Raw genomic sequence first — 23,242 nt, 5'->3', positions numbered from 1 at the left:
CCAGCAGTGAGTGAGATGAAAAAACACACGCGACTGAAACTTGTACGAACCTTGTATTAAATGTTGCACCATAAATATTGTGGACAGGTAGACAAATGAAATCTGAGAGTGAGACGTGAAGCTGAAACAAACAAATGTCTGTGTGAATGCGGTCTGCTGAGTCACTTCAGGTGCGTTTGATTTATCTCCTGACACCTCAGCAGCTTCCAAAGGCAACAAACACACAGTCAGTTTAGATCAACTTGTCACTACATTCATTTTCCATCTTTATGTTTCAGTGTGAATGTTGTTTGACCGCTTGTTAACTGGATCCTTTCCAGCACACAGACGCATGAGCTCCTGCCGCTCCACTTTAAATGATTCTGGTGCAGTTTGTCTGATGTTCCCCGCTCTTATTTCACATATTATCTTGAAATGTTTTCTCTCTTACGTTTTTCTTGTTGATGTTCCTGACATCGTGGACGTACTGAATCTTTCCTTCATGTCTGACAACGCCCACTGAGATGGAGTCCTCACACACCTCTGACGCCACATACTGGTCCACCTTAAACCCCAGGTCCCTTAGAACCAGGTAACCTGGAAACACACACACACACACACACACACACACACACACACACACACACATACAGTTTGTATGCTGCATTTTAGGGTACGACCACACAATCAAAAACAACCTTTTTTTTCTCCGTCGTTCTTAAAAAGTTTTCCGTCCACACGGACTCGACTCAAGAAATCTCTGCGTCCACATGAAACCAGTGAAACCAGCTGAAAACGCTGTAGTTCACATGCCAGGCCTGGATGTGGAGCTGTAACTGCCACAGAAATACACCAACAAGGAGAAGAAGAGACGGGGAGAAACTGTAAACCAAGCCCCCACCACAGCAACTTCCGGGTTGATCCAATCAGGTAGATCCAAAAACGTCAGTTCTCTGAGTGACCACTAGGGGCAGGTTTCATAACAGAGCAGTTTCTCATTGACCTCCATGTTAAACAGGCTGTTTTCACAGCATCGTTAAACCTATTTAAGGCCTAGAATTCTAATAATTCTATTCTGTATGTTTAGGTCATATCTCCATGACAACACTTAGGGGGATGAATTGTTTTGTACCAGTCTAGTTTTTATTTTATTGGAGGTTAAGGTTAATGAATCATTAGGGGCGTGGTCTCACTTCTCCTCAGAGCTATACGTCAGGCAGATGGACGTATCTCCCTCCCCTTAACCACGACAGACAAATGCGTTTACAGGAAAACGCGTCTCGGTGTGGACGGGCCCTTAGATGAACGGAACATGAAAGTACAAACACGTTCATTCACTGTCTCTTTTATTATTCCCACTCTGTCCTCACCCGTGGCGATGCCGTCAAACAGCGAGAGGACTCTGATTGGTCGTCTCTGCTCTGCAGGGACTGCTGGGTAAATCTTGGGTTTCTCCTGGAAGATAAACACAAGAAGAAAGAAATTAAGACTAACTATATTTCAGGTATCTAGGAGGCTTTAAAAAAAATCTAGGCAGATGCATTATGTCTTGTGTCAAAATATATTGTTTTCATGTTTCAGTTATTATGAAAAGATTTCAAAAACTATGAAACATCTATTTTTTTCATCTCTGCATTACAAAAAAAATGTTGTTATCTTTATTACTGGAGGACTGACGACCAAACTCTAATGTTATATTTTGATGCCATTCAATAAAATCAGGTATATCATCAGAGCATGAAGTTTAACCTCTGAAGTAACGTTCTCATTCACTCTTTCATACATTTTTCTACAAATATTGAACTTTGAAAGTCTTAAAAGGTAATTATGTTTTGCAGGGATGTTTTAGTTGTTGTTTTTTTATTTCGTTGACTTCCCGATGTTTATTTTTATATGAATTATTCTGAATCAATTGATTCCTTAAATTGTTTGATGGGGACAGACCACGTTAATGAACATCAGTATAAAAACACAAAGAAAAGGCGCAGCTTGTCCTGGCTTCACAACTGAAGATGTGTTTCTGAAATATGGCTCAAAGAAAAAACTAAATAAAAGCATAAAAGAAGACACATATGGAGCAGATTTGAAACCTTATTTTCCTGTGACACTTTAAGGGGAAGAAGTACTTGCAGCCCCTCACATCAGTGGCATCTGAGTGATTTTTAAATTGTGATTTAAATCCACTTGAGAGGCCCGGGGAGGTGAAACCATCCAGTACGTCACAGTAAAAAGCAGATCATATTAATAACTGTTATCAAATCCTAACCCCACAGATTTATCTTGGCTAGAAACACTGATAAAGAATATTAAAACTGATTTACAGATGCAGATGGAGACAGATTTCTTACAGACAGTAAGAAAAAAGTTACTGTTGCAAAGTTACAAAGCATCTTTAAAAAAATATGAATAGGAACAAATGTATAGCTATGCACTGGAAAGATGTCTCACCACCTACATTTGTTAGATGGACGAATGAACCAGCGTCATGCACACCAAGTGAAAAGGTTCTGTATAATCTGAAGGGTAAACCTGAAAGGTTTCAAAAGACCTGGGGTGGTTTTCGAGCATATGTGGACATGGAGTCCACAATACAGCAATCATTTGATATTTAAATACTGGCATGTGACTGTTAAACATGCTTACTCAACATTTGGTGCTGTTTCTAGACACATATCTATTTTTAAAGTTTTAATTTTCTTTTCTACCTCTCGCTGCTACTTATTCCCTCTGTGTCACAGTTTTGTGTTAGGTTAATTTAGTTTTTTTATGATACACTGAAGGCTTGTATTAACTTTTACTTATTTGACTTGGTGCACACTCTATAGGGATGTATGGTCAGACCTGTAGGGGCGGGTTGAGTGGGAAGGAGTGTGGCTCGGGCTGATCTGGTACCATATTGTTTTACATTATCATTTCATTCAGCTCTTTGGTTGTTATGTAAAAAATCCAATAAAGATATCGCTGAAAAAAAAAAAAAAAAAAGATATATATATATATATATATATATCTTTTTTTTTTTTACTTTTTTACTTTAAAAAAAAAAAAAAAAAAAGATATATATATATATATATATATATATATATATATATATATATATCTTTTTTTTTTTTTTCAGCGATATCTTTATTGGATTTTTTTTAAATATATATATATATATATATATATATATATATATATATATATATATATATATAAGTGACTCACAAACTCCTGTCCGTTGTCGTTGGCGAAGAAGCCCTGCAGCTTGAGGCTCCAGTCATGGCGTCTCTTCAGGACGCCGTACTGGAGCAGCGGCTGGCACATGTAGCATCGCCACGGGTCCAGATAGCGAGCGTTGTTAGACGCTCCGGGATCGACCAGGATGTCGAGACAGTCCACACAGAAACACCTGGAGGGAAGACGAGAGGAGGTGAACGGACAGATCCACACATCAGTGGAGGAACTGTTTGTGTGTGTGTGTTTGTGTGTGTGTGTGGGCATGTGTGTCGGACCTGCAGCAGTTAGCGTTGCCGCAGAGTAGAACCTCTCGACCTCCGCAGCAAATGGTGCAGTAGGACTGGTAACCGTCATCGTCGTACATGTAGGACATCTCCAGGTACACGTCCTAAACACACACACATGCACACACGCACACACACGGTTTTAGTGAAGCCTCAATTTAAAGATCACCTTCAAACACACACACTCACTTTAAAATATGAGATTTATGAATGATATTTTAGAGGAGAGAAACTCAGAATACAGCTGTGGCGACCATTATACTGAATTTTTGAGCTTTAATTTTGTGGATTTTGCACAGATATGACTCTGAAGAAGGTGCTTTACTAAAGTAACTTTATTAAATATTGTAAATTATTATAAACATTATTGTGCATTATATGTATGGCACCGTCAACCAATTCTAAATGAACATGGAGAAAAAAAGGAATAAATAAAAATAAAATAAATAACTAAATAAACATCATGCTCAGTATCAGTCAATTGCTGACAATTTCAATAAAAACAAAATAAACAACTAAATTAACATCATGCATTCAATCATTAATTAAAATAATAATAAATAAATGAATAAATAAATATATGACACAATTTTTAAATCACCCTAAGCATCATTTTCTGAGTGATATATTCTGTTAAAAAGGTTTTTATATTGGTGCATATTGGAAATAACTACAGATACCAATATGTGATAATAATAATAATAATAATAATAATAATAATAATAATAATAATAATAATAACATCTGCTGACTTGTATATCGGTTTGGCTCTGTGACTAAATCCTCCTCTGATGCGATCATCATGGGTGAAACTAATAATCTGTCACATATCAACTTTGCTCTTCCCTGTTTCTTCTTCTGCTCCTGGAAACATGCACGTGTTGAAGTTAAACTCAGGGGTCAGGGCGGGGGTTTGATGCATTCAAGTGCATCTTTCTTCTTGTAGTGAGAAACTTTAAAGATGTGTTCATTTCTTTTTCCAGAGCTCTGAAACTGGAACACTTAAATAAAAAGATTATCACCTGTGTCTTTAACACACCACGAACATGGCTGCTTTAATAACAAACTTTTACTCAGCTGCTCTGGGGCCTGTTTCACAAAGCAGGTTTAGTGAAAACTCTGAGTCTGTTAACCCTGAAATGAGGGAAACTCTGAGTTTTCCGTTTCACAAAGGGAGGTAACTCAAACCAGAGACAGAGGGGTAACTCTAGCCTGTTTCACAAAGAGAGGTTACTTAACCTCTCGGTCAGTTACCATGGTAACATGCTCTCTGAAACTAACCTGGTCGGGACCAGGTTTTTCTCAGAAAACCTTGAGTTTCTCTCTGTCTCCGCCCTCTTTCAGCCACACACGGTGTTTGATTTCCTCATTCATTCAGTCAGCGGGCGTAGTTTTGGCGTAGTATAGTTCCGTCAGTTTTTCAGAAAATCATTGCAAACATCATTCAGTAGGCCTACATTAGAAGTTATATTAGGTGGTGACTATTTCACTACCATGGCATGTCCTTTTGATAATGATCCCGTGGATGAAGCTGCAGCATTACTGCACAGAGAATTAAATATTCGTCGGGAGATGATTATCAAACTATTGATTATAGATGTTCTTGCATTTCCAGGCAATTCTCTTTTTGAGTGGTACCGTTTCATATCCCAGCAGATATTGTGTGTTGCGCTGCGTTTTTTTGCAAAAGGGAGTTTTTTATACAACATATAAAACAGCCACAGCCACTACGTTTAAACTTACGCACTGACCCGAGCAGCAATTTTCTCCAACGCCGTCTCCCTCTCTTTTCATTAATATTTCCATTTCCAGTTGTAGCGTAGCCCTTCGCTTTCCCGTTGCCATGGTGACTCGTCGAATCAGGGCTCCATTGATGCTGTCTTTTTTACTTGTGGTGCACGCGCTTAACTCCAGGTCAACCTACTCCGAGTTGATCAACCTAACGCAAATCTGCTGTTCTGGAACCGAAAACTCAGAGTTTCCTATCTCAGAGTAGATCAACTCAGAGTTCAGGGTTAAACTCAGAGTTTGTTGAACCTGCTTTGTGAAACGGACCCCTGGACATGTATGACTGTTTGTACTGTGTTTTTCTGCTCTTTTATACTTTTCCTACTGTTTGGTTTTAGTTGTGTGTGATGCTCTGGGGTTTCCTGGGAAACATCTTCTCCTTTTGTACGACTGCTGCCTTGAAAGCGCCGCCTTCAAGAACTCGTGGAAATATGACACCTAATAATTCTATCAGCTGATAGCTGCTTTATTATTATAGCATAATAAACATTTTTTATATAGTTCTACCTTGCATGTTTGGCACAGGCCTCCTTCAAACAGCGGGTGGAAGGTCGCTGCCCTCATCTTTCCACAAGAGAGACAGAAATCTGCAAAACACACACACACACACACATACATACACATCAGCAGTCGATAAAATAAAAGTGAAATAACACGATTAATAATAAACAAATCAAAAACGAAACATGAAAGAGTCTTTACCTTCTATACTTCTTTTATTCTTCAGAACTTCATTCACCATTTGTTCTGAGCAGAAAAGGAGGATTATGTTAAAAAAAGCATGAAAACACAAACATTTTTATTTGCTTCACTTTCTTTTTCTGCATTATTTGTGTTCTTTCAATGTGCAAATAAACCCTCTATACTAAAGTCAACTCCACCAAATAAAAGTCAGATGTCATCGCGAAAACCTGAATGTAAACTCGGCCACTGAAGCAAAAATACAAAAAAAAAGACATTTGAAAACACCTTTGCACCTTTTCCAAAGTCACATTCAAGCACTTTAAGCATTTCCAGTCTTTTCCAGCATCTTCCAGCTGTGGGAAACTTCATACTTGTATCCAGAAGAATCCTGAGTATTCACTAAACTTATTATGTCACTTGTTCATCACATTAAATGAGATGTGATTGTCCTATAAACAACCAACACGATGTTTGGAGACAGTTTTCTACAGAAGGACGTCAAATGAAAGAAAACTAACTCCACAGAAATATAATCACCTACTATTCTGATCATCAGAGAATCAGAAATATAATCACCAAATATTCTGATCATCAGAGAATCAGAAATATAATCACCAAATATTCTGATCAGAGAATCAGAAATATAATCACCAAATATTCTGATCATCTGAGAATCAGAAATATAATCACCAAATATTCTGATCATCTGAGAATCAGAAATATAATCACCAAATATTCTGATCATCAGAGAATCAGAAATATAATCACCAACTATTCTGATCATCTGAGAATCAGAAATATAATCACCAAATATTCTGATCATCAGAGAATCAGAAATATAATCACCAAATATTCTGATCATCTGAGAATCAGAAATATAATCACCAAATATTCTGATCATCTGAGAATCAGCAAAAGTCCTTTTTCATGAGAAAATGACAGAAAATGTTGTTTTCAGTCTCAAATATGGAGATCTAATTTTCTCTGTGTTATATCATAGATGACATCCAATTTAAAGCAGTTTCAAGCAACTTTATTCAAAATCCAAAGCACTTTTCAAACCTTGAAAACACCACTAAAACTCAAGTCTTTTCAAGGATTTCCAGCACCCGGATGAACTCTGCAATTAAAAATAATGACTTGTGAAATGTAAGCAATTTTAAACCACAACACAAACTTTGCTTTTTAGTTCCTTTTAGACCTTACACTAAAATCTTCATGTCCATCATACCAGGTTGAATTGATAAGAAGTGGCGTGACTTTTGCCGCCAGTTCATACGGAGAACAAGTCAGGTGTTATCACAAAGTCCTGAATGTAAACTCGACAACTGAAGCAAAAATACCAAAAAAGAAATCTGACAAGATCTGATCCTATGAATGATTGAAAACTGCACTGTTATAATTCATAAAAAAAACTCTCAAACATCAACACACCTCTGCTGTAGGACTCCTCAGGGGCGGCTTTGCCCTTGCAGAAGCTGACCCGGGGCCGCTTTGCGCTGGGGAAATACTCTGGCAGGGAAACATTGAGGACCTGGTGGTCCAGAGGGTTACTGTCTGCAGGGACACACACACACACACACACACACACACACACACACACACACACACACACACACACACACACACTTTAACTCTCACTTTTCTCTCTCTATAGCTAGGAGAGTTTTTTAAATTTGCGCTCATGGATTAAGTGTTTGATTAAAATCGCCACTACATTGGAATAGTCCATCTTACGGCGCATGTGCAGAAAGGATTCAGGAAGACAGCAGCTAAACAAAGCGGTAAGCGATGAAGTGAATAATGAAGCAAAGTTACCATGGGGTGCAGGAACAAAGGAGGAAGAGGGAGGAAAACAGGAAACTTGTGGCAAAATTACCCGAGGGTACTCCTTTTTTTTCAAAGTGACCACAAGAGAGGACACTGTTGCTAAACAGCAGCAAGAAGTAGGCACTCTGTGTGCTAGCACGAGCAATGCTAAGGGCCAGGCCCGACCCACTGCTGCAGGTATCGATGCAGATGACAACCGTCAAGGAGGGTCCGTCGAGTGGAGAAGAACGAGTGAGTATCAAAATTTTTAAAGTATAAGTAAGTATTCCTTCAAGTTTTGCATTCAAAACATTATAACGTTTTTAAGTATTAAAAAACATGGACTCCATCCTAAGTATTCTGTCAGAGAACCTGCTGTAAGACCAAGGGAAATGATGACAATTAGCTTTTCAAAATATCATCTGAACATGAACAATACAAATATAAAGAAATAAAGTGCTTAACAGCAACTGAAACTAGAAGAATTTGTACAATTTGAACTAAAGAAAGTGCAAAACATGTGCAAAGGAGGTGAGTCAGTCACTTCTTCTGGCAGAGCTGACATGTAGCATGGCTCCAGGCTCTCCTCCTTGGTTTAACAGAGAACAACTCAAGGGCCCTGTTTAAATTCAACTCTGTCACAGGTGGACCATTTACACTGATCCTCATGCAGCCTGTCAGGCTGCTGCTCTGTAGCCTGTTACACAAAGAGTGAAGGAAGTTCATCTTATTTTATACTTTTGTGTATTTAAAATTTTGATGGAATCTAAAACGCAACCAGACATTTTAGGGGCACAAATTATAATGTTCTGTTTCAAATTCAGTGTCACATTTTTATTGTGCATTTTTGAAGATGCAACATTGAAGGCAAACCGACAGCACCATACACGATATTCACGAGTCCACAAGAACGAGACGCAACAGTACCCCCCCGGGAGCGAGCGTTTGATGACGTTTCCTATTGGAATGTCCTAACTGGCAGTGAGCAACGCTGATCCGTTTGGAGCTGAGCTTTTGTCGGACAAGGAAGGAAATTACTCTCACTACAGAGTGTGTGTGACAGGTTCGGACCAACGGCCTCTTTGAAGTGACCGCGCTCACTGTTTTTTAAACACATTAGAAGTCCGCTGGTGCATGGGACATAGCTGTTTTTCATATTTTACAGCTTGTTCCACACATTCTATAAATAAGTTTGGACAGACAGCGTCGATGTGACGTGACAGTCTCACTTTTTAAATTTTTTCAGGCCTGTGCTGAATAGGCGACCACCTAAGCTGTAAAGTGCTGTAAAAATTTAAAAAATAAAGATTTTTGTAGTGTGCATACTTGACATACTGAATATTTTTGTTGTCTTTTTTCTAATTCAATTACAGATGTTTTGACAACGATGGTGAAGAGCAGATGTTAAGAGTAAGTCTTCCTTCGCTCAACAAGGATTGAAACACAGAGGAATACAAGGATGTGGAGGGACCCATGCCTGCCTTTGGCTCAGACCCCAAAATGACTACATCCGCCCCTGCTCGCAGATGAACAGTTTATGCCCTGTCTGCTGCTGCTTTGCTCACCAGCGGTGTGCGTAGGTTTAAGTCCCTCCTCTCCTTTGGGCAGGAAGCCGCCATTGGCCCAGTCCAGCATGGGTTTGACCTGGTCGTCTGGATTGTCTGACTCGCAGGGAGGAAACTTCTTCTCAGCCCGGATGCTCGCCATCTGTGATGAACAATTGGACTGGGCGTGAGACACATTAAACACACAAGGGCAGAGTGAGAAGCTACAACAGATTTATTTTGTGCCCAAACTGTTTATTTTTGCCAATGTTGAACAGGTTTTCTGAGACTTCTGCTCCTCCTCGTGTCTGTTTTCAGGCTTCAGAGAAACGTGGCCGTGACGGAGGACTTTGGCCAATCACAGGTCATTTCAAAGAGAAAGAGCGGCCCTGTCCGGTCTTGAAGTCGTGACGTAAAACCCTTTCAAAATACTATTTCCAGATCCAAACGCTCCGTCGAATAAAAGAAAAAAACAACGGCCGAACCTGTGAACCTTCTACGATCGACTCGTTCTTCTGTCAGGAACCTTTCCATCGACAGGAAAGAGGTTGTTGGTTGTTAGTGTTACTCAGATCTGTTCGTCTCTCACCTCATTGTAGAAATATGACGCTTGGAGCAGGAAATATCACTTTGAAAGTGTCTTACGTCACAATTTAAAGACCGAATTGGCTCAGGACAGAGAGGGAGAGGAAGAGCTGCAATTCTGACTGATTTTTATTTAAATTATTATTATTATCAGCTAAATGTACTTAAAAGTATCAAAAGTACTGTTTGTGGTGGTTTTGAATCTATTTCCAGAAGTTTTGCATCTATTTCTGGTCATTAGGTGTCTTTTTGTGGTGGTTTTGCATCTATTTCTGGTCATTAGGTGTCTTTTTGTAGTGGTTTTGCATCTATTTCTGGTCATTAGGTGTCTTATTGTGGTGGTTTTGCATCTATTTCTGGTCCTTAGGTGTCTTATTGTGGTGGTTTTGCATCTACTTCTGGTCATTAGGTGTCTTATTGTGGTGGTTTTGCATCTATTTCTGGTCATTAGGTGTCTTATTGTGGTGGTTTTGCATCTATTTCTGGTCATTAGGTGTCTTATTGTGGTGGTTTTGCATCTACTTCTGGTCATTAGGTGTCTTATTGTGGTGGTTTTGCATTTATTTCTGGTCATTAGGTGTCTTTTTGTGGTGGTTTTTCATCAATTTTCGTTCATTTAGTTAGCAAAGACCAGATTGCCGTTTTTTTGTTTTTTTTAAAGATTATCTTTTTGACAGTTTTTCAAGCCTTTATTATTTAGGGCAGACAGGAAATGGGTTGACAGAAAGAGGGAGAGACATGCAGCAAAGGGCTGCAGGTTGGAGTCGAACCTGGTCCTGCCTCGAGGACCCTTAGGGCCTACTCACACTATCCTTCTGGCCGGGGCCAAAACCGTTTTTTTCAGCTAAAGCCTAGTACCTTTAAGCAGTGTGAGTGCACCCGTTCCGCGCATAACTGCGGCCAGCGGGCCGTCCACACATGTACGAGCACGAGCGTGCGCACGTGTACGAGCACAAGCACGAGCACGAGCCCTACGGCAGTAGCGTTATGTCCGCCTGTTCGGACATGTAAATAGAAGGACAGACCATGCGCGGACATTTAACAACAACAACAATGGCGGTGAAAGGTTCACGTTGGTGTGATGCGGAGGTGGAGTGTTTACTGCAGATTTGGTCGGATGAAAATATTCAAAAACAGTCGACAAGACGCACAAAAACTCCGAGGTCTGTGGAAAGATTTGTAAACAAAGCTACACACACGCGATCAATGCGTGTGACGTGTTACGGCGTGATGGCGTATGGACAGCAAGAAGCATTGGCCGGCCCTGGCAGTGTGAGTACAAACGGGGTTGGGGCGCGGGGGGGAGAGGGATGGGGGACAAGTACCCTAAAGCCCGTGTCGCGGTCTGGAAGGACAGTGTGAGTACGCCCTTAGCCTTTTTACATGGGGCCACTGCTCTAACCACCGGCTGTTCCGGCTGCTTTTTTTTACCTCCTGTAGTAAAAGTTCAGAACTATTATCAACTAAATGTACTTAAAAGTTTATGTTATGTTATATATTATATTATCTAATCATCATTCCTGATAAGCAACCTTTATTCACTGTTGAACTTTAATTACAGCACCCTCATTCACCCTTTTTTAAAACGGCAGAACCAGTCACTGCTGAAACCATTTGACTCTGAGAACTCTCGATGTTTCATTTTCCTCCTTGTTTTCTAGACCTTTAAGTACAGAGATGAGAGATTGACGGGTCAAGACATGGCGAGATGGTTTGAGTGACAGCAGAGACGTCTGTCAGAGGGACGACAGGATGGAGACAAAACAATATAAGCGGAGAGAGAGAGAGAGAGAGACAAGAGCAGCGTAAAGAGGCCTGCAGTCATCACAGACAGAGGCTCATCTTTCAGCTGCATGTCATTACAGAGAGAGAGAGAAACCGCTGAAACACAAACACTGAAAAGAGTTAGAGTCGATGAAAACGACTGAAAAAAGTGGGAGATGAAAGAAAGAAAGTAACTGAAAGCACGGACGGTGAGCAAGTCAGGACATCTGCCCATGAGTCTTTTACCCACATGTGGATTCAACATCTCTTTTTGTTGTGAAGAGCTCTCACATGCAGAGTTCAACCGTGAAGATGAGATCACTACAAACTAATGTTCCACTTATTTCACACCCTCTTCTCTCAGTCAAGGTTTACACTGCTTGCTCTTTTATTAGCAGTCAAACTACAACCAGCATCTGCGTCTCCATTCGTTTTTTTCCCATTGCTTTTCCTGCACGAGTAGAGTTCACTTCTACACCTCTGCAGAGCTCAACCGTGAAGATGAGATAACCCCAAACTAATGTTGTTACAGCTGCTTTCTTGCATTTCTTTCTGTGCATCTCCTCAGAGGTTGAACCAGTGCACCGACAATGCTTTGCCTTCATACGTGTTCACAAGTTTATTTCTTATGAGCAGATATTTGAATTTAGCCTCTCTAATTTACTGAAAGACATTTAAGGCATCATCTATTTATTTCCCCGGACATGAAACACTCTTCACAGGAGATTCAAACATTAAAAAGATTGAACTCTTTCCACATTTATTGTCACATATCTCCTGACAGATCGTGCGACTAACTGCAAATGTATTTTTTGAGGGGGAAAAAAGGGGGACAGAGCATCTGAAGCAGTGAACCTGTGATTTTATCTTCTGTCTCCTTAATTATCCTGTCAGTGAGGAGGAGCATGCACGCGCACACACACACACACACACACGCACACACGCACACACACACTAAGCAAATATTCGCTTTAAAGGCCTAATCTTTATCTTTGTGTTTAGAAGAGTGGCAAAAAGGACGCTAACACCGCTGAATTAGCTGTGTGCTCCTCTCTACTCAGACACCCCAATCTCCTCACCGTAAGCACTGGGAGCTGCTGGTCGTCCACATTAACATCAATGCTGTCAAAAACATCCTGGACCATACTTCAGTCCTTCACAATAAAAGCCCATGCTTTAACAGCTCAAAAATACACCGTAAAGTCTTCTTCATTTCCATTTTTAATATAAACCACCACCTGAGCCACTCGCCCACACGATCTGACTGCTTTCTCTCATCAAGGTCAATTTCGCTTACTAATTAGACATGAAAATGCTCATGTACAAATATGAAATGTCACTTGTAGATTCTTAGAAGTGTGTAAATAAATTCTACTTGCACTTTAGTGGCAATCACCCAGTAAAAGCAACACGAAAAGACCGGAAACTGCGGGAGACCAGATCCGTCTGGATATGGATAATACCAGCAAACTGGTGACACAGTTACGTTACCTCCAGAGCCTGGAAGATGGCCCGGCGGTAGGAGGCCAACTTGGTATAGGAAGCCTGGCTGAAGAACTTGGGGAAGGCAGTGATGGAGTCCAGTTTGTCTGCTGAAACCTGGAGAAAGAGAGGGACAATAAGTGGCATCAAAGAACTGTTATTTACATTTATCATGATTTCCTCCTCCCTTTATTCCATCTTTACCTCAGAGAACTTGCCGTCTCCGAACCACTGCAGCCACCTCATGCCGTGGCTGGCCTGCCGTTTGCCGGTGGCACGCCACGTCACCACAATGCCGGGCCACCAGGAAAAGCCCTTGATCTTCCCCCACACCAGCTCGCCAATGCTAAAGCCCTTGTTGTCCTGCGTGGAGGAGAGGACGAGCATAACTTTACCGATGAAAAAAATGTTTTGTGAAGACAGAAGGACAAAGAAGTAGACATGAAATAAGGAGACATCAACAAGTCAAGTTAATGATTTAACATTTTTAGCAAACATGTCCCTTCTAGCACAACAGGTCAGAGGGAAAATATGTATTCTTCATCCCAGGTTGTGTCCCTTTCACTGAAGAGTCTGAGAACACGCTGTAGTCTCATTTGTTCAGGTGTTTCCTTTATTTCTGCTGTTAGCTTTGCACTTGAGTCTTTAAAGAAAACATCGTCTCTGATAAGACCAGTTTTCTTTCTTTCTTTTCAAAGTTTGAAGTGTGCTGCAGGTGTATGAGCGCGATGGGATTTCTATGCTTGCAAATAAATCCCAGTTGAGCCCCCGACTGTGTGTTCCTTCAGTCCGCCTTCAGGGAGAAAAAACCCATTAGGCTTTGTAACGGAAGCTCCGCTCCGCTGAGAAAACACACACAAACACACACACCAAGAGGTACACAAAAAAGCAAGTGTCCTGTGAGACGGCGTGCACATTCAGACACACACACACACACACACACACACACACACACACACACACACACACACACACACACACACACACACAGGCTGTGCAGACTGGAGGACGACATGACCTGAATTAAATGATTGATGCCGAGCAAACACAGCCTCACTGTGTGTGTGTGTGTGTGTGTGTGTGTGTGTGTGTGTGTGTGTGTGTGTGTGGCCACCTGCACTAGCACAAGGCCAGGTGGAGGAGCGTCTGTGGTCTGTGAAGGGAGTCACCCTCCTCCTCTTTCCATCCCTGCCAAACCTCCACTTCCCCTTTTTAAAACAAGCTGTCTCACTCTCTTTCTAACTCTTTCTCTGTCCTTTTAGAACAGGGTGAATGCAATAACTTAACATATCTGTATTATTAGTAATAAATAGTTATTAGCAAATGCCAAACAAGTGCTTCATTTGACTGTTGAGGGACTGCGTTAGAATAAAAGTGTAGAAACATCTGGAGCGTTTAAAGTCCAGTTCAGACCATAGACACCTGTTCAGGTGTGCAGGGTTCTGACACCAGTTCACACCAGTGAGACGAGATGGTGGATCATCTCCATAGCAATGACTCGTCGTCTCCGTGCTAACTTCTGACTTTTCAGGCTTTTTTTGGCAGCTGGATAAAATAATAACAATAATAGTAATAATAATAATAACAATAATAGTAATAATAATAATAATAATAATAAGGATACATTTTATCTGTATAGCGCTTTTCAAAGGTACTCAAAGACACTTTGGGCGTCAGAAATACAACAGTCTGCTCCTGTTTAATCATCAGCATCATTTACGTTCAGTCCGACACAGTCCGACACAGTCTGACACAGCGCTGTGAAAGTGAAACTAAAGTTCCAAATAAACCGTCAGCTACTGTCAAAGAAAGATACAAACTAAACACATTTATGTTCTAACAAGAAACACTTTTAATAAAATGCTCCTATCAAAAATCACATCTCTCACTAACCCTCTGCCTGAAAAGCGTGACCGTGCAGCGCTGAGCTCACGTGCACCTGCTGCTGTCTGCTTCATGTCCATGGCTCGCCAGCCCGGATTAGAGGGTTTCTCATTCGACGATTAGTCGACTATAGGCAGGATGTGACCAATCAGGTTTTTAGTTGGGGACACCCCTAATATATGTGTATATATATATATATTTCTGTTTTTATGTACATTATGTGTCTTTTTAATGTGAAACACTTGGTGCATGTCATTTCTTTGTCGTAAAGCACTTTGGGCTGCATTTCTTGTATGAAAGGTGCTATACACATAAGATGTATTATTCTTCTTCTTCTCTTTCATCCGTCTCTCTGTCGTCTGTGTGTGAGTGGACGATGTGTGGTTTCTTACGTTGTACTCTGGCTGAACTTCGGAGCTGGACGAGGTGCTGACACTCTGGGCTGAGTCCTTGGAGTCTTGTTCCATCAGCTCTAGACGGGGGGCCTCGGGAACGCCGCCGGACACGGCCACAGCCACCGCCACACGGGGACTACCACCAGCACCACCACCCTGACAGACAGACACAATCAGCTTCATTAGACTCACAGGAATATCTTTTTCTTTTCAGGTGTCATACTCCCTCCTTCACGCTGATGTTCACTGTGTCTTTCAGAAGCGCTCCTCACCCCGGCGTCCTCTGATACACAGAACAAATGTCCACCACACACACAAACACACACACACAAACGCACACGCACACACAAACGCACACGCACACACACACACACACACACACACACACACACACACACACACACACACACACACACACACACACACACACACACACACACACACACACACACACACACACACACACACACACACACACACGCATACACAATGAATAAAATAAACATACAGTATGTTTGATTCTGTGCCATTAGAAATAAATATATTAATATTAAAAGGAGGAATAATAAGAATAATGACAAAAACACCACCGTTTGTTTGGACAAAGAGATGAACAGGTTTGACTTTTAGTTGTTTTGTGTCTAGTTTCAGTTGTTTAACGTCTGTTGTGGTGTTTTTGCATCTATTTTCTTAGACGTTTTGCATCTTTTTGTAGCGGTTTTGCATCTATTTCTGGACGTTTTGCGTCTTTGTGCGGTGGTTTTGCATCTATTCTCGCTAATTCTGCATTTCTTTCTAATTGTTATGTGTATGTTTTTCATCGGCCTTTGTCTATTTTCAGTTGTTTAACATCTCTTGGTAGACGTTTATATCTATTGTAATTGTACTGCATGTATTTCTGGTCATTTGGTGTCTTTTGTGGTGGTTTTATGTGGATAGAGAGATGAATAAACGACACGAAAGTACGGAACACAAAAATCTACCAGTGCTGCACTGAATACTTCAAAACTTAATTCATTCATTAATCGTCAACGACTCAAATTATTGTCAACCATCTTGATAATCGATTAATCTTTTTGAGTTAGTTTTAAAAGAAAAAAACGTCAAAATTCTATTATTTTAGCTTCTTAAATGTGAATATTTTCTGGTTTGTGACAGTAAGGACGTCTTCTTGGACGTTGGGAAACACTGATCCACATTTTTCACTATTTTCTGACATTTTATAAACCAAACAACCGATGGAGAAAAAAAACATCGACAATGACAAATAATCATTAGTTGCAGCCCTGTTCACAACACTGACATCCGATTTCTATGATCAGCAATGTAATGCTGCACGGCTTTTCTTTGCACGTCTGTTCGTTCTGTGAAGACACCGTGCTTTTAGATGCCTCGTTTCTATTCATTCTTGTCACTGGGTTTGAAAGTGAAGGTTAAAGATGGATCCTTCTTCTTCTCTGATGTAATCAAACAGGTTAAATGTGTTAAAACAGGTGTGTTTATCTTCACAGCCACTCTGGACATATTTCCTCTTACTCACAGGCTTTTTATGGAGACACCAGGATGTGGGGGAGCAAAAAACAGAGTTGAACTGACTGAACTGAAAATTTTCCGATGCATTGCAAAACTGTGCACCACAAACTAGGGTCATAAGAGCATGATTGTGTCTCTTCTTGATTAAATATCAAATGTTTCATTGACACGGGGTGAGACGGTGGGCCCCTGAGGACGGACGTGTTATGGACCCCCCACTCTGTCTACAAAGGAACAAGACCACACACTCACAGAGTCACAGAGTCTCAAAGAGTTTGACTTTTAGTTGTTTTGTGTCTAGTTTCAGACATTTAACGTCTATTTCTGGTCGTTTTGCATCTATTTTAGTCATTCTGTGTCTCTTTGTGTCCATTTTCAGTCATTTAACATCTCTTGTGGGGTTTTAGCATACATTTTCTTTAGCTGTTTTGCATCTATTTTCATTGTTTTGCATCTATTTCTGACATCCGAGATGGAGCAAAATAAGGACGTGCTTTTTGTCTTAAGAGTGGAATAAAAGGGGCCCGTAAAAACGCTGTATGGAAAAAAATAATGGACTGAGTCAAACCGAAGGAGCGCTCCACTGTGACCCGAGTGCGCCTGTGCGCACTGTTGGACAGGTGTGCCGTATTCAGCACCCCTACCGTGAAATACACCCCCTCGCATTATAGCTGATATTCAAAAGATCCATTTAATTCATTTTATAATTATGGCTGCAGTTTATTTCCACAGAATATAAAAAAGGTGTTGTTTTGTGTTCGCTATTATCCAAGTTTGTGATTTAAACTCTTTAAAATAGTTTAAAGACTGTAAGTAACCAATGTTCTGACCGTTGTGGGTTACCTGTATATAAACTACTCCTATAGGTGGAAACAACAGCCTTCTGATCCAGAATATCACCTATAATGCGAGGGGGTGCATTTCACGGCCGGCGTGCTGAATACGGCACAACACCGGCGCTACCAGTGGGTCATTAGGTATTCAGTAAGAGAATACCTTTGTCATCTAGAAGAACCATACAGAGATGTTAATCATCTGATACCTTGTTTGATTTAATGCAATTTATCGAGGGTAGCCACTTACAGAGGAGATGACTTTGGCTCTGCAGTGCGTCTTGCTGCAGCCGCGCGCCAACACATTCATTCATTTATTCAATGTCGGGGTTTAAAAGCGATAGCTTGGCATCACAAAGCACCTGTACATTTATCGAGTGGTAGTTTTTGCGATTGATGAATGCGTAATCATTCATGGATGGTGCCTTCAGACGCACATGAGAACAATCAATCGCTCCAACCACAATTTTTATTTTTTTATTCGTTTTAAGAATCCGTTTTGATCTGTTCTTAATATGTGACTGCTTATGCTTAATGACAGCTGAGGTTTCTTTCATTATTTTCAGACAGATTTTGCTGCACCGCAAATACACAGGCTGAAGTTTGCGTACACGATCTCAGACCAGACGTGAGATTTGATCGTAGCTCCCGCTCACGTCCAAATTGATAAACGCCGACGTTTGCCAGGAAATGGTCGTACGCACGTTTTTCTGCCGTACGTTCGTTTGATAAATGAGGCCCTTTGTGTCTATTTTCAGTTGTTTAACATCTCTTTGTAGCTGTTTTGCATCTATCTTTGGTAATTTTGCATTTTTTCGTGGTGATTTTGCTTCTTTTCGTGGTGATTTTGCATCTTTTTGAAGCCGTTTTCTTCTATTTAGGAGATTTTGTGTCCCTTTTATGTGCAGGTTTTTTAATAACTTTGAGTCTAATTTCATTAATTTAGTGTCTCTTTGTGGATGTTTTACATCTCTGTAGTCATGTTGTGTCTCTTTGTAGTTGTTTGGGCTCATTTGTAGTTGTTTAGTATACGTTTGGGGGCATCTAGCGTGTCTTTGTGATCGTTCTGTTCAGTAGACCCGTTTAATGTTTAACTTTTTTTTAATCATTACACATTTCGGACAAAGCAACATCTCTGAGAGTGGTAGAAACAACTGGTGATGTGTGTGTGTGTTTGTGTGTGTGTGTGTGTGTGTTTACCAGTAACATGCTGTGCTCCTGTTTGCGGTTCTGTCTGCGAGGTTTGTTGTGTGAGTGCGGCGTCAGACCGGCCTGAAAGATGGTTCTGGGTCGAGGCGTCTGTCGCAACCCCAACTGAGTCGCAGCTGAAGTTTTTTCCTGCAAACACACACATACACACACACACACACACTCAGTGGCGAGAACGTGACATTACACTTTAAGTGGTTCCTGCTTTGCTACAGTGCGGACGCTTTTCTGCTTGCTCTCGCCTTTGCTTGCATTTTTTGCTACTATCTGCTACTATTTGCTTCTCCTCAATAAGAAACAAAGAGCAACAGCTCCTGGATACTTACAAAACCAGTGGGATTATATTTCTTTTAGATAACAGAGGCATTTTTCAATATTTTTACGACTTCCTCAACGCTAGGCAGGGAGGCCTACCATTCAAGATAAGCCTGAGCCTGTGCTACAGTGCTAAAGTAAATCACCAGAAGATGCCTCCCTTCTCTATGGAAGATTACCACAAACTACTACAGAAGATTTTGCTGCTGGAAACAAAAATTAATCGGTTAGAAGTATTTATAGAAGTGAATGGATATTGTGACAACAATACCACCCTAGCACTGACTGAAAACAGTGGACAGTGGCATGCCAGAACCCAGCAAACTAGCAACGATGAAGCTACGAGGAAACGGAAGGTCCCTGTACAGGGTAATAAATCTACCAGCGATAATCCTCCCTGGAACACACTTGGGGCAAAGCCAAAGAGAAGACCACCTCCCTGCGACAAGGGAGAACGGATAACCGGGAGGACCCAGCGCCCCGATATCTCTGATCTGACCGGTTGGCCTGCGCTACCATCTCTATCCAGGCATAGCGCTTCATCAACTCCCCTGCCACGGAGGACACAGCAGCGGACAGCTGAGAAGAGGAAAAGTACCAAGAAACTTCCCCAGCAAGCAAGTGTTCAACTAAAGAACAGGTTTGCTCCACTGTTGTCGGACAATGGATCCCCCTCTGATTGCCTGAATAACTCACCATCACCACGCAGAAGGGTAAGACCTTCTAACTTAAAACCACAGAGAAAGCTAACAAGTGGGCCTGAAAATCTGATTGTGGGTGACTTTTCTGTAAAAGATATGAAAAGCAATAATAACACCAAAGTACTCTGCTTTCCGAAGGATACGGTGTCTGACTTGGAAAAAAGAATCCTGGATATTGTGGCTGCACACCCAAATGTGAAAAATATCATTCTGCACATTGGTTTTAATGACATTGAAAAACAACAATCAAGTGAGCTGAGAGAGCACAATAAACTCTTTGAAACAGTCAGCGCTGTGAATGCTGAGGTGTTTATCAGTGGTCCTCTACCCCCGATCAGGAGAGGAGCTGAGAGATTCAGTCGACTTTACTCGCTGAATGAGTGGCTCTCCAGCGTTTTTCTTGCTCGGTCGATGCATTTTATTGACAATTTTAGCTTTTTCTGGGACCGCAGGCATCTTTTTAAGGCAGACGGACTTTGTCTAAATAAGCTGGGAGTAAAGCTTTTCATGACCAACATGTCTTACTTCCTGCGTCATCCATCTATCATCACTGCCAAGGACAAGAGACAAGAGGAACCAACGGAAAAGACAGACACAACACAGCTTATCATGAACGTCGAAGGAGGACCGCCATTGCAAAAGGAGAGCGCTGACCATGAGAGACACCGGAGCAAAGAGGAGACGTGTCCGTCCCCCTCTACCTCCCCTTTCATTTCAAATGGGCGTGAAGATCCCTCCCCCACACCCCCCAAGCCTAAATCCAGGTCTCCATCCTTCTCCCTTCCTCAAGTAAGCTTTTCTCCCCCCTTATCCCCTTTGGAGTTCCGGGAGCTACCCCCACCCACTCCCCGCCCTACTCCTATTTTTACTCCCCTTGACCGACCTCAGCGACCCCCCCCTCAGCGTCATCTCAGTGGCACCTCCCTCCCACCCCCCCACCCCCTCCACGAAAGTGTGCTTCACAAACCCTCAGCCCTACTCCGCCCCTCTTACGTAAACCCCCTCTACGCCCTCAACGTCCACCTCCAGTAGTTCATTCCAGCTCTGACGCTGCCCACTCCTCCTCCCCCTCATGGCCACCCCCGCCCCGCCCTGACAGCAGTCCTGAATATTATTGATACAAAAAAGGGTTCAGCAGTAGACCACATTATCAGCTGGGCCCAAGGCTGCCTACGTCAAAGCTTGGCACCTTCTACATTCCTGTTGTGACTACCAAGAGAGAGAACATTGGGAAACGTAGACACCCTGCTAACCTAAACAATCTCATTCCTATCCTCTCCAAATCAAAGTCAACATCAAAGCCTGTCAAAAACACCATCAGGATGGGTCTGCTCAATGTTAGGTCTCTGAATAACAAATCATTTTTAGTCAACGATTTTATTACTACTTCCAAACTTGATTTTATGTTTTTAACTGAAACATGGCTGGAGCAATATAACAGTGCAAGCATTCTGATCGAGACATCACCCCCCAACTATAACTTTATTGATGTATGTAGATCTGGGAAAAGGGGGGGAGGGGTTGCTGCTATATTTAAAAACATATTTCAGGGGAAACAGATGTCACTTGGTGATTTTACATCATTCGAATACCTGTGTGCTGTGTTGAAATGCTCTCCCAAAATTCTTCTGTTAATTATTTACAGGCCACCTAAATACTCAGCAATTTTTTTTCAATGATTTTACCGAATTATTGTCTAGTATCTCCACTGACTTTGACTGCCTAGTTATAACTGGTGACTTTAATTTTCATATTGACGATTCGAATGGCAAGGGTGCAAAGGAACTTTTTACTATTTTAGATACATTTGACCTGTCTCAACATGTGAAAGAGGCTACTCATTGTAAAGGACACACCCTGGACCTGATTATCACAAAAGGTCTCAATGTTTCCGATGTTCTTGTGACTGATCTTTCATTGTCTGATCACTTCTGTGTTTTCTTTAATATTTCTTTAATTCCGGAGACACAAACAGAATCAAAGAATGTCAAAAAGCGCTACATCAATGAACATGCTAATGTACTCTTTAAAAATGCCATCTCCTCGCTACCACCTCTAAACCCATGCCATGCTGATGATCTTGTAAACAACTTTAATTCCAAAATTGTGAATATCTTAGATGTCATTGCACCGGTTACAGTTAAAACGATTTCTGGTAAGCAAAAGGCACCCTGGAGAAAAGCTGCTGTTGTAACAGCCCAGAGAAGAGAGTGCAGGAAGGCTGAACGAATCTGGCGAAATACAAAACTTCATATTCACCATGACATCTATAAAGAGAGGCTCCAGGCCTACAATTTAGTCTTAAAAAGTGCTAGAGAAACATTCTTCTCCAATATCATAAACAGCAACACTAATAAGGCCAAAACCCTATTTGCAACTGTCGACAGACTGACCAACCCCCCAACACAAATACCAGCCGAACTCCATTCCACACAGAAATGCAATGAGTTTGCATTCTTTTATACTAATAAAATTGAAGGCATCAGACGTGCCATCAATATCTCAAACAAAAAAGTTGGATCACCACCCCGTTTAGGACAAAATAACACAGCAATGATGGCAAGCTTTAATGCCATAGACTCTAAAACTCTAGTGGAAACAGTGACAGATCTAAAGCCAACCACCTGCTGTCTCGATGCTTTACCTACCAACTTCTTTAAGAATGTTTTTGACTGCCTATCAACAGACGTATTGCAAATAGTTAATAACTCTATTCAATCGGGCAATTTCCCAAAGGCCTTCAAAACTGCAGTCATTAAACCTCTTCTAAAAAAGCGGAGCCTAGATGCCTCTATTATCAACAACTACAGACCAATTTCAAATCTACCATTCATAAGTAAAATAATTGAGAAAGTTGTACTCCAACAACTAACTCACTTCTTGGCTTCTACTGGCTGCCACAACAACCTCCAGTCAGGATTTAGACCTTTTCATAGCACAGAGACGGCCCCTATTAAAGTTATAAATGACATCCGTCTTAACACAGACTCTGGCAAAACTTCAGTACTAATGCTATTGGACCTCAGTGCTGCATTTGACACTGTCGACCACTCAATACTTTTGGACAGGTTGGAAAACTGGGTGGGGCTCTCAGGCACAGTCCTAAACTGGTTCAAGTCATATCTACAAGATAGGAACTATTTTGTTTCCATTGGCGACTTTGTATCAGAACAAACCAACGTAACGTGTGGAGTCCCCAAGGTTCAATCTTGGGGCCGACTTTATTTAATATCTATA

General features: G+C 41.3%; 1 protein-coding gene across 2 annotated transcripts in view; it reads right to left on the bottom strand.

Annotated features, from left to right (window-relative positions):
• The window catches only part of dnmt3bb.1 (DNA (cytosine-5-)-methyltransferase 3 beta, duplicate b.1), a 57,273-nt gene that overhangs the window by 6,468 nt on the left and 27,563 nt on the right, over positions 1-23,242 (bottom strand). For both annotated transcript variants that reach the window (XM_083920645.1, XM_083920646.1), the window contains exons 5-16: positions 18,981-19,118; positions 15,412-15,570; positions 13,340-13,498; positions 13,145-13,252; positions 9,326-9,467; positions 7,386-7,508; positions 5,970-6,014; positions 5,775-5,854; positions 3,471-3,583; positions 3,184-3,367; positions 1,350-1,434; positions 431-576 (exon numbers count right to left, since the gene is read on the bottom strand). In XM_083920645.1, coding sequence (XP_083776771.1) covers positions 431-576; positions 1,350-1,434; positions 3,184-3,367; positions 3,471-3,583; positions 5,775-5,854; positions 5,970-6,014; positions 7,386-7,508; positions 9,326-9,467; positions 13,145-13,252; positions 13,340-13,498; positions 15,412-15,570; positions 18,981-19,118 — 1,482 coding nt within the window. The remainder of the gene's footprint in view (positions 1-430; positions 577-1,349; positions 1,435-3,183; positions 3,368-3,470; positions 3,584-5,774; positions 5,855-5,969; positions 6,015-7,385; positions 7,509-9,325; positions 9,468-13,144; positions 13,253-13,339; positions 13,499-15,411; positions 15,571-18,980; positions 19,119-23,242) is intronic.

This window comes from Echiichthys vipera (assembly GCF_963691815.1).
Source record: "Echiichthys vipera genome assembly, chromosome: 9".
NCBI lineage: Eukaryota > Metazoa > Chordata > Actinopteri > Perciformes > Trachinidae > Echiichthys > Echiichthys vipera.
Note: the sequence above shows the minus strand (reverse complement) of the source record. Positions and strands in the feature narration are given on the sequence as shown.